The sequence below is a fragment of the Phoca vitulina genome, unplaced genomic scaffold, assembly GCF_004348235.1.
Source record: "Phoca vitulina isolate PV1807 unplaced genomic scaffold, GSC_HSeal_1.0 scaffold17, whole genome shotgun sequence".
NCBI lineage: Eukaryota > Metazoa > Chordata > Mammalia > Carnivora > Phocidae > Phoca > Phoca vitulina.
Genome location: NW_022589720.1, coordinates 30014271 through 30026738, shown reverse-complemented (window position 1 = coordinate 30026738; position 12468 = coordinate 30014271). Strand labels below are relative to the sequence as shown.

General features: G+C 42.0%; 1 protein-coding gene across 1 annotated transcript in view; it reads left to right on the top strand.

Annotated features, from left to right (window-relative positions):
* The window catches only part of LIFR (LIF receptor subunit alpha), a 55087-nt gene extending 46068 nt beyond the window's left edge, over nucleotides 1–9019 (top strand). Inside the window, 3 exon segments of the mRNA XM_032415163.1 lie at nucleotides 1087–1165; nucleotides 1762–2079; nucleotides 2081–9019. Coding sequence (XP_032271054.1) covers nucleotides 1087–1165; nucleotides 1762–2079; nucleotides 2081–2386 — 703 coding nt within the window. The 3' untranslated portion in view covers nucleotides 2387–9019.
* The last annotated feature ends 3449 nt before the right edge of the window (nucleotides 9020–12468 follow it).

Below are 12468 nucleotides of genomic sequence, written 5' to 3'. Positions count from 1 at the left end.
GAAGGTGGCCTACCACATCTTCCCTATGGGAGTTCCATTTACCACAGGGTAAGGAGAGGAGAAAGAGTATTCCAGGGAGAGAGAATCACTCCTGTGAGGGCCCAGAAATTGGAAAGAGCTTGGTCATCAGGAGACAGTGAGAAGGACTGTGTGTCTGAGTGAAGCTAAAGAGGCAGGTGGTGAGGTGAGGTGAGGGGAGGAGGTGAGCCAGGACCCAGTGGGAGAGAACACCTCAGGGTAAGCTGGCAGGAGCCATCCTGGGCTGGGCTCAGGGCAGATGGCTGTGTTCACGTATAGACGGCCCTCACTGGCATTAAAAGTGCCATCCTTTATGATAAAGAAGAGAATGTATTCTAGTAATCCTGGCTTATAAGTTAACATAGTAATAGTTTAGAACCATAGAATATCCTGTTTTGGTGACCATAGTCTCATTACCAAAAATCACATTTTAAAAATTATCTTAATACAAAAGATAAAATGAGAGAGTTTAGAAGCTGGAGCATTTCAGACTTAGATTAACAAAGTTGTTTTTTTTTTTTTTTCTGCAGGAATTTCGAATATTAAACTTCTTTTTAACAGCTATACATATGCTATGGCACTGAGCAAATCTCCTTTTTGTTTGCATTTCGTTTTTGCTCATGATTAGTAGCCTTTTCCCCTCAGAGTCCAGACCCTGTTAGGAGCAGCAGAGAACTGCATAACACACATACGGCCCTGAAGTACTGGACCATGCATGATCCCACCCGCACTCTGGACATTCGATTAGATGAGCGGTGACCCTGTTGTACTTTTGACCTGAGGGCACAGTCACCATTTGAATCCTTTGCTTCCATTTTCATAAGATCCATAAGATATTGTGGTTCTAGAAATAGAAGTGGTGCTTGTAGTTTTCAAATAGGAGCCTCTCGGTGCGTTGTACAGAGAGCTTAATGACTGATCACACTAAAAACGGTCTTGCATTGTTGTCTCAGATGTGCACTGAAGCGTCACATGAAATTTCAAAATAAGCCCAATGATTTACTAACTTATTTGTTGTCTGATTGATAATCGTGATTATTAAATGTACTTAATCATCTCTATTTAAAGGATTAAAGAAACCTTCTACCCTGATATTCCAAATCCAGAAAATTGTAAAGCTCTACAGTTTCAAAAGAGTGTCTGTGAGGTAATCCTTTCTTTTCTTAAAACATTTATCTTTTAGTACTGGCTTCCTTTTTTTAGTCTTTTGGGAGAAGTTTTTAACATGCAAATATCATCCGGAGGACAATGTATTGAGCAAAGAGCGACTTTAACATCTGCTGAACTGCACTGATGAATGTTAATGTGTTTTTACCATGCTCATTTTTTCCACTGCTATTAATAGCAGGGAACATATTGATATGTAAAAAAGTAACTTTGGGGGCGCCTGGGTGGCTCAGTCGTTGAGCATCTGCCTTTCGGCTCTCGGCTCTTGGGGTCCTGCGATGGAGCCCCGCGTCGTCGGGCTCCCGGCTCAGCGGGAAGCCTGCTTCTCCCTCTCCCACTCCCCCTGCTTGTGTTCCCTCTCTCGCTGTCTCTCTCTCTCTGTCAAATAAATAAAATAAAATTAAAAAATTAAAAAAAAAAAAGTAACTGTTCTAGTATGCACTACAGAACAGTAGAGACTCATTTTGGTAAGTAGCTGTGAGAAAAATATTTGAGATAATGCCCCTTTTTGTAGGAAGGGCATTTGCAGCAGCTTTTAGCGCTCTTCTTAATCATTGATTTATAATTTATTTCTAGGGAAACAGTCCTCTCAAAACATTGGAAATGAATCCTTGTACCCCAAATAACGTTGAGGTTCTGGAAACTCGATCAACAGTTCCGAAAATAGAAGACACAGAAATCGTGTCTCCGGTGGCTGAGCGGCCAGAAGAAAGCTCTGATGCAGAACCCGAGAACCACGTGGTCGTGTCCTACTGCCCCCCTGTCATTGAGGAAGAAACGCCGACCCCGGGCGCCGATGAAGCCGGAGGGACCTCTCAGGTTGTTTACATCGATATCCAGTCTATGTACCAGCCCCAAGCGAAGCCAGAGGAAGACCAAGACAACGACCCTGTTGGGGGGGGCCGGCTATAAGCCGCAAATGCACCTCCCCGTCCCTGCTGCTGTGGGAGACCTGGCGGCGGAGGACGACTTAGACAAAACTGCAGGTTACAGACCCCAGGCCAATGTAAATACTTGGAGCTTAGTATCTCCAGACTCTCCCAGGTCCACAGACAGCAACAGTGAAACTGTCTCTTTTGGAAGTCCCTGCTCCATTAACTCCCGACAATTTTTGATTCCTCCTAAAGATGAGGACTCTCCGAAATCGAATGGGGGAGGGTGGTCCTTTACAAACTTTTTTCAGAACAAACCCAACGACTAACAGAGTCACCGTGTCACTTCAGTCTGCCATCTCAGCAAGCTCTCCGTTCTGGCGTTCCCGGGCCAGCACTGGGCATCTTGGAGGGATCCTGTGAAGTATTGTTAGCAAGGGGGACCTCACTGCGCGCAAGGCACACTCCAGGTGTTCATGTGCACCTAATGTAGTCTCCCAGCCAAAGTCGAGTAACTCAGAAATTCAGTCCATGCCACTCAAGTCTTGGAGCGATCCGTGACTGGAGCCAAAGAATTCTCACGTGCTCTACCGTCAGGAAGCCCTTCGTGGCTAATCCTGTCTGGTCCACACATGCAAAACAAGTCCCCCAGCCGCGTGTTCTGTTCTGCTAGTGGTTTTCTCACACGGATGCTTTATGGAATCGCAAGCCAATTTACAGGCACAGGAGAAAAATGTCAGAGTAACAGATGATGGTTATTTGCCTGACCCTTGCTCCATTCTAGATGAAAACCAAGCACAGATTTCAGAACTTTCAACATTAGTCTCCTCTATCCACAGCACTTACAAAAAATTAATATAATTTCTAATGTAGTGACAGCTATTTAGTGTTTTGTTTGATAAAGTATGCTGATTTCCGTGCCTACTGTATAATGGTTATCAAACAGTTTTCTCAGGGGTACAAACTTTGAAAATGAGCGTGACACTGACCAGCCCAAATTAGAATCATGTTGTCTTGCTTTGGGAGGTTTTGCAGACCATTCCCTTACTCTGTAGCTTGCATGCGAACTTCCCTTCCTGCAATTGGTTGCCCTAATATTTAAGACCGAAATTTCTAAGACTGGAGATCTGAGGTTTTTTTTACATCTGGTTTTTTTTTGTAACACAGTGTCAGTTTTATAAATACAGGAGCAAATCCAGTATTACCGATAAACCTAGAATTGCAGTGATTTGACTATTTGAGGTGACTTCTATGCAGACACTCGCTGCATTAGCTCTTTGTACGGTTCTGACTGGCTTCAGCGCCTCCCGAGAAGGCCGTGTCCTGGAGTCCCAGTCACCCGGGCAGCGGTGACCTTTGACACCTCGTAGCAAAGGTTCCTCCTAATCAGGCATTTTGGCAGTCTCTCCTTGTGAAATGATCATCAGTCTAGACTATTTGACCCAGTCCTCAAATGTTTAAATCTAAAACTAAAAAGATCATGCTTCCTACAGGAACAATTCCTCAAGGGCTATTGCATGCGAGCTGTGGCAAGGTCCGTTTGAATCGGTGGGCGTGCCCGTGTTAAAGGTGCGGTGGTTGATGTGTGAGCTGTCCCTGACTGCCTGTCTTCACAGCCTCCCCGCCCGCCCTTGCTTTTTGTAAGTGATGTCTAGGATGAATGTGGGTTTTGGAAAAGCAGAATGAACTAAAAAGTGTACTTAACATCTCCCCCACCCGCAGGTCGTCTTTGTATTTTGTCTTTTGAGAGTTAAGGCAAAGCACCAGAAAAATTGGAAATATCTGAATACATCAGGATGTGCCTGTTTTTCTTTTCTTTATTTAATCATCTGAGCTTCTGTGATGATAATGGATTGGTTATCCTTTTTTTCTAGGTCCTCATGTTTCTTTATAAAAACCATGTCATGGAAAAAAGCCACAAGGTGACAAGGGGCAAATCTCTTTGGGTACTCTCTGAATCCTGATGGTAATTGCTAGAATTCAACTAAATTCTAGAGCTTCATGATATGTGAATGCATGGAATGAAACAGAACTAGTTATGTACACAATTAGTATATGTTAAAACCATGGAATACCTCCTAGAGATTTTCAACAATGAAAAATGTCTCAAACCAGAGCCATCCCTGACAGTTTGCTGCTTTTATTTATCCTCTTGGGCTCCTCTCCTCAGCTTGCACCCCAGACACTCAGAACTGGGGCTGCCTGCATTCCCTGCTGAAGCTTGTCATTTCCATCCCCGCCTCTTGCCCCCAGCTCCTGCCTTGTTCACCATTGAAACCAGTGGATCCTGTACTTCATCTCTTTAGGATAAGTGTTGGCCAAGGTAAAAGTTTGTTGGTCTGAGCTACACTAAACTGAGAATGGGGAAAAGGCCAGAAGCAATTGTTGGATCTCTGTCATCAGTATATATGCATTGCAGCTGTGGCCATCTGGATGCGGTGCCCTTTCTAACCTATATAATGACTCATTTGTTTGGCTTACGGTGAATATCACTGGGCTCTTGAGTCCTTTCACCCTCTCCAAGACTTCAGTGCTTTTCCTGCATGAGAAAGGGTTAGAGTGCTGCTCACCTCTCACCTTCCCCTGGAGTTCCATACACAGCGATCACTAGGTGAATGGGAAGCGGAGCAACACTGTCAGTCTGGGCAAGCTCTTTGTAATGTGCTATATGCCTACAAGTATGTGGTTTAGGGCTGAGGCCAAAGCAGGTTGCTTGTCTTTCCCCACTGTGTTGAAGACAGCCAGACCCTCTGTGCAAATCCAAAGTCATTACCTCCCGCCCCCCCCCCCCGCCCCTGCTGCCCTACCTGGGCATGTGGGGGCAGCCTCAACACAGGGAGAGAAGACACCTCCCTTTGTCACATATCCGGTTGTTCGTGTCACCTGGTGAATAGGCACTCTGTCAGTGTCAGGACCATGCTCAAGTGTGAAAAGCAGTCTTGTAGTTGGTCACGCTCTGTCCAGTCATTTTAGCCCCTCTCCCTGGAGGAGGGGACACTAAAGGCTAGTTGGAGGGGGAGGCTAGATGTGTTCCCTTCAGCCCTTCCCAACTGGCAAAATAATTGGGAGATCCCTCTTTCCTCAACTAAAGCCTAGTCATTGGTTAGAAAGCTCTAAGTATCTGAACTCTATTTATGCCCCACAATGTCTGTTTAATAATAGTCCATATTAGGACACATTTTCCTATCTCACATAAGCCAGTTCACTTACAAACCAATTTCAGATCAAGCCTCCCTTGTGAGGAATGATGGTCATTCTGGTGGTCATTATGACTGCATTTCTCTTGTGAGTGGCCCTCTTAGATAAACAATATTTAGTATAAAAGTATTCTTAGAAGACTTAGCTAGAATTTTGACATTAGGTAGAGCTTGTACATTATGTACTGCATGGATTAGTACCCGTATACAGTTGAAGTCATCGATGTGTTGAACTATAGAAGCCTGGATTTGAGATTGTGGCCCCGGGTATCTGGATAGTTGTGTGTTTATGTGCTTAGGTGATAGAGGTGCTGTGTTCCTACAGCTTAGACTCAAGCAGCCATTCACGGAAAAGGTTAAGGGCGAAAGGATCAGCCTCGTTTTCCATACCAGCATTACTTTCACGGCTCATGGATCTGAAGGACTGCATTTAGAACATCTAGTACTATTGCACTCAGAAACTGTGGTAAAAGTCACATCGTTAAAACTTCAGGCAACTTGTATTCTTGTTGGAAATCATGAGTCCTGTAATTTCTTAATTGTCTTCATATGGTTCATGTATAAAGAACTTGGCAGTCCTTTCTGCGTTTGAATAATTAGATGTAGGTTAGTGAAGGAGATTAGGGAATATTTTCTTCCAAAAGGAATTTGAAATCAGTTTTATAGTATTTTGAAATTAAAGTACTCCCTAACATATCAAAATGTGGAAAATGTTATCTCAAATTTTTTGACAGCTCAGGCACATAATCTGATGAGACTTTTTTTTTCTATTTAAAGTAATTTTTACTGTTTTCTGTGTTGAACCATTTAAAATTTGCATACCTTTTATAAAATGCCCTTTTTTCTTATCTTGAAAGTCTAAAATTAGGCATCCCAAAAGTCAAATGTGAGATCATTAGCTAATTCCAAAGAAGACCAGGTACATGGTGGAAATTTAATGATTGTTTATTAACAGAGTCCCATTCCAGAATGTGCAGTTTTCACGAAGAGTGGTTTATACCAGGATCTAGCTTGTGTAAGATCCAAGACTATTGGCTGAAAGATTCAAATCTACACAAGAAGTAGCTCCAGTTTGAGTGAAAACTTGGGAAAGACTCAGGCAAAAGCATCAATAGATATCTTATTCCTTCCTCATTGTGAGAATCCATAGCGTCTTTTTATTTAATGGGTACAAAACTTGGGACATGTTTGTACCAACCAGCATTGTTCTAGCAAACCAACAAGACATTGATGTGTGAGCTTAACTAATTATAAGGACTCATGCATTCTCTTGATAAACTATTTCTTCAAAGCATTTATTTTAAACTGGTATTTCCCGCTGAAACAAAATTCCATGGTACCATGCCCATCCTACCTTTTATATCCAGAAGAAAATTTTTCCAAACTTACTGGAAATGCATCCTTTAGACATGACCTTAGAATATCATTGGAAATCACTTGGTTTAAATTTGGTCTGTTTATGTCTTTGTGGATTATGTACCAGGGCTATTAATATTTAAACCTCTTATTTTGATAGGGTGGTGAGATTTTTCTTTTCAGTTTGTGCCTTTGTCTTAACTATGACATGATCATATTCATGCCAGTTAAAATGCGAATGAGCTATTTTTAGTGCCTGTATGGAGGATTAAGAAGAACATTCAGTTAATTGATATGTCAGGCTGTAGTGTGTGTGGTAAAATTCCACAGGATGTGATTTGATCTAGAATATACTCAAATTCTTACAATTATGATACTGAGTTATGACAAGTTTCTGTTATTTTTAACCATGAGAAGTGCTTGTTTTTCCCTGTATTAAGAATGTTAATATTTTGGGTTATAAGTGTCCAAGTTGCAGACAGAATTTACCTATGCAAGATAAATTCTAACTGTGCAACATTTTTATGAAAGTTAAAAGTAGTGTTTTAAGAGGGAAACCTTCTGAAAGTTTTCGTTACAAGTGCCTAGCTGAAGAACCATAGAAAAAATAAATTCAGAATCTCTCAAATAAGTAAGCTTTCACTGATTGAATATTAACCAAATATAAAACAGTAGTAACTTATATTACTTTTTTATTGCTATAACTGAACACACTAAAAACTAAGAGATGTGATGGGGGGAATGAATATTTCATTGATAAGGAAGTTAATTGGTATTACATTTACATATATTTTCTAAAATTTCCTTTGCACTAGCCAGTCAGATCTTTAAAAAAGCCAAACAACTAACAACAAAGACCTTATGCTGCCCTTAAGCCAAAAATACTTTGTATACCTGGTTGAATGGCTTATTTAAATGTATTGAATTTCCTTACACATTTAAAATGTACTTCCCTTCAGAATTACTCCATTTTAAACATGGGTAACTTTCAATTTCTGAACTTCCTTTTCCTCCTAAACATTCCATTAGAAGACATCAGAAAGATTTCTAGGTGGTAATACAATTTTCATTGAAACATGGACAAGTTAACTGTTAGGTTCAACAGTATTTTGGCAATCGATCATACAAAACAATACTAAATTTTCATTAAAAAATGATTCAAATATTTGACCCCCAGTTTGATTCCAAAACTTTTCCCCATTATTTATGATACACCCTTCTATTTAATTTTTTCCTTCCGACATAATGTTTTGGAAAAAGATGAATATGTTACGAATAGTTGAAGACAAAACACAGTAAGAAACACCTATTCAGGTCGTCGTTGTGGAAGGGTAGGTATTCTGTGCTACCTTGGCGTTTGTGCTTTCCTATTATTTTCTCAAAAAGGAGCATGGCTTTTTCTTAAATACATTTCAATTCAGAATTGCTTGAAAAAGATTGGCCTGGATAGAAAGACATCTAGAATTTGAGATGGTACCACCTTTACAAGTATGTCCAAAGGCTGAAAATCATTTAAAAATACTCAACTATCCCAAAAGAATGTGTTGCCTTTGCTTCTCTCTCATTAGCTGGCCATAAGTCAGAGGTCTTCTTCACATTTAGGAAATTGCCATTTTTTTACTCTCAAAATTGCATTATAGTGAATTACTGTTTACAAAATACACATACTGTGAACAGATAGAAGTTTTTGTCTTTTATAAGGTTGTCTGTAGAATGAGTGTCTTTTTAAAGGGGTTATATGTTAAATATTTTCGTTTTTTTTTTTTTATAAATACTAGTAACTGGTTACTAATTTTTGTTTGGTCAGGTGTGTGCAAATGTAGCTGAAAGATAGGGAGAAACTGCACATCCAAAATGTCCCATTTTCGTTTCTTGAAATGTTACCACTACAGACTTTCTTTGTTTAACCCAAATTATCATTTGTGATGTTCTGTACCTAAAATCATGCTTAATTGTATAAGGAAACCTTTAAATACACACACAGAGGAAGCAAACTATAGATTGCAGTATATTGGTGTGATTCAGTCTGATTCACAGAATTCCTAGTTTAATATGGAACAAAACAACTCCACTTAACAGAGATGACAACTGAAGTATTTTCCGCCTTGCGAAAATTTGAAGATTATGTTGCTGTTAGAATGGAAAATTTGAACATTTTATATCGTATAATTTCAGAATTTAGTTTCCATATCTTTTGGAGAACATGGTTATATCAAGAACATAGAATATAAGTAACCTATTACTAAGACACCTTAAACATAAAACTAGTATGCTTGGCTGTTAACTCTAAAGATGTTACTTATGTTTGTTTTTAAAATGCATGTATTTAACAATTTTATCATAGTATTGTCATGGAAAAATAAATATATTTTCTTACAACTTACACTGACGGATTTAGGCATTACTGTTTGTTTTTTCTCCTATCTTAAGCACTTAGGAAAAAGTAGCCTCTACTTTGTTATTGTTAATACTTTTGTGAATTCTCATAAGAATTACAGTGGTTTATGAAGCAGTAACACAGGGCTCTAACTAAATTTTTAATATTTTAATACGTTGGTATGCCATTGACATAATCTTCCGTTCGTTCCACTAAATCTATATTCCGTGTCCCAGAGAAGTTAGCATAAAAATAATCAAAAAGTGGGAATCCAACATCATAACACAAAAAATGAATACTGGTCCTGAAAGTATGGTTTTTAATTTTTTTCCTCTGAAGACAACCTAAACATTTCTGGAGATCCTGGGAATACAGCAAAATCAGTTTAATTTCAAGTCACTGAATTTGGAAATACAGTCATTGATTCAGCAAAACCTCAGCAATTTTAAATTATGAAGTGATCTTAAGTAGCATTTCATAAGGGGAGAAATTAAGTCTTTAGTCCTATGTAGCCTGTGCTTTACCCAGAGTCACAACTAAAATATGAATGGGCTACACTTTAACCTGAAGAAACCGTAGACCAATTTCGAATTAGTTGTGAAACACATGTTCGTATTTAAGTCCTAGAAGAGTGCATACATACGACCGGTCTGTCCTTCGGGGAGATGTCAGTGCATAATTTGTTTCCCAGATGGTGGATTCTTGAGCCAAAATGTGTAAGCACCATCCACCCCAGGAACTTTGAAAAGGTCAGAAAGAGAGGAATGATGTAAGTATTAGGGGAAAGAAAAGTAGAGCTGTATGAATTTTTTCTTTAATGTGTAGAATTCAACATCACTAAAATGTTAGTTTACAAACTCAAGTTCTTTACAAAAGAGCTGTGTAAGAATTAGTTTTGAATGACCTATAAATTTGATCCATTACCCTTCCCCTGGAGTGACTAACAGAAATACGGAATTGAAAGCATTTATTCGGTGTCTGAGAACCAGCAAAGTCGATTTAACAAGAGATGTCTTGAACTGATTTGGAATTAAATTGGAGTGGATTTTATCCCAGAGTGATTAGTCTCAGATTAAAGAGAAGAAAAGCTTTTGAGGATGATTTTGATAAAAACTGGGAAGTGGAAATCATGTTAAAATGAGTGCAAGTGGAGTGTACTGGGCCGCTCCGACGTCTCTGAACTTCCGAAAGGTTAGAGCGAGGCTGAGGTCCCAGCTCAGATGTAAATCTCCCCCCGGGGCCCCAGCCAGCTTTCTCACTGCCGTGGAAACATGTCTTCGCTGCAGACAGCCTTCCAAGGCTGGAGCCAAGCCTTCAGCTTCCTGTCCCTCGAGGTGCTTGCACACACCCCCACTCACCTTGTCCTGGGGCGGGTTCCAATTCGAGAGGCCACACTGCCCAGTTACCAACAGCCAGCAGCACACACCCTTCACAAACAAGAGTCCAATTTTCTGTTCCCGTTGGTGGCTCCCTTCCTTTCCTGGGAGGCCAGGTGGATGCCGCCTTGCCTGAGCTGGGCAGGCCTGGCTCCAGGCCGCGTTCACCACCTAGTACCCGCACACCCCACCCCCCGCCGGGGGAATCAGCCAACCTCTCATTCTCCTCTGCTCAAAACGGTGGGGCTTGAGGACCTCGTTTTGCAAAGTGGTTGTGAGGATTCCGGAGAGTGTACATGACGCTCCCAACAGGGTAGATGTGGGATTGTTACCCGTGCCTCTGTCCCTCCAGCAACCTCAGGAATGCCTCTTTCTGACCTGCACCTTAAAGGTGTAAACGCCTTCAACTCGGGTTAGATGCCCCTGAGGTCACATCCCACGGTTACCCAGAGGGGTGTTACGTGGCAAGAGGCCTGCTTAGATGGACCGCGGGACCTGTTCCACCTGCTGGAATGCTGGACTCGACCTCTCTCCAGCCGGGTAGCTTTCTCCATCCTCACGTCTCCGGCTAAGCAGGGCTGGCTCAGAGAAGTCTCTTCCGGTGTCTCAGCAGCCCCACCTCTCCGTGCACCCCACTTCTGTGCAGCCCCCCCCCACCTCTCGGAGCACCGAGCACAATTCTAATGCTTTCTTTGATACAGAATTTGAGGGGCGTCTCAGGTGCCACGGCATCCACAGGGCTCGGCACAGTGTTGGCCACATGACAAGGGCTTGGTACATACTCTTGAAATAACGACCTTGAAAAGCCAATACATGACAGTGTCTTTCCTGCATGTAGGAACTACGTTCCGGTACAGAGGGGTGACCCGCCTGGGGTCTAGTCTCCAACCATGGAAACCCAAGGGATCCCCGCTGAACTCGCATGCCTCAGACAAGGACCGGAGGCTCCCTGGGGTGGCCCAAGCGCTCTTTCCCACGTCCACTGGGGGAGACATTGTTCACCCCAGGTACTCAAGTCTTTGTTGCCCGCCTTTCTTCTCCCTCAAGGAAATTCGCCTTCATCCTCAGACCTCTTTGACAAGCGCAGGTAAAGGATAAATAGGCTTTACTGAAGTGACCACAGGTGAGAGCCCTCCTCCTACCCACCGTCCAGCAACCGCACCTCCTCCCCGCTTCGAAATTTATGTCATTCTCTCTAGGTCTGTACCCTTCCAAGTGACCATGTGCATGACTAAGTCGTCTATTTCCGTCGCCACCTCTCTTCCCCCGTTGCACATCTGCTTCTCCAGAAGACAAGCCTTGCCTCAGGTCTCAGTCACTCGGTGGGGTAGGTAGGTCCTGGTACGTCGCACAGGCCTCCACCGAGGGGCTGACACATCTCTTCTCTACATCCCAAACTTTCTTCTGGCAGGACAGGCCGCCCCAAAGAGCTGGGCCCGGGGCGCCAGCCTCCTCCAAGCTACAGCCTTGCGGTCAAGGGCGGGAGCGTGCCCTTCCTCCCAGCGCCCAGGGAGGAGGCCTCTGGTGGGCGTGGCCTGGGTCACGTGTCCGTGCCTCTGGTGGGCGTGGCCTGGGTCACGTGTCCGTGCCTGGGGCGGTCACGTGGCCGGACAGAGGCTCTGTCCACCGGGCGCTTGTACAAAAACTACACGTTCCGAGTCAGAGGACGAACCGTCCCCCAAAAGAAGAGGGGTGATATTCTGAGTGAACAAAACAATATTCACTACAGCCTCGCTAGAGAATAAAAAGGAAAAAAAAATCACACTGTCTTCTTATACAGCATTAGCTGTTTTTAACACTTTGCCTTTTACCCTTTCAGACGTTTTTCCTGTGTGACTGTGTGTATATAAATATTTACACATTTCCATAAATATGTGTGCACATACATGAGGGTTATATTGTATATTCTGTTTTCAAACCTGATTCTTTTATTTAGCTTATTTTGAAAATCTTTTTTATATCAATGGGATATTTATATGGCATTGTTCTTTCATGGATATATAACACTCTCGTGTATGGATATATTATTTAAATTTCCTATTCCTTATTCTTTATTGAATTCCTTATTCTTATTCATTTATAAAACTGTTGATACTTTTCATTAA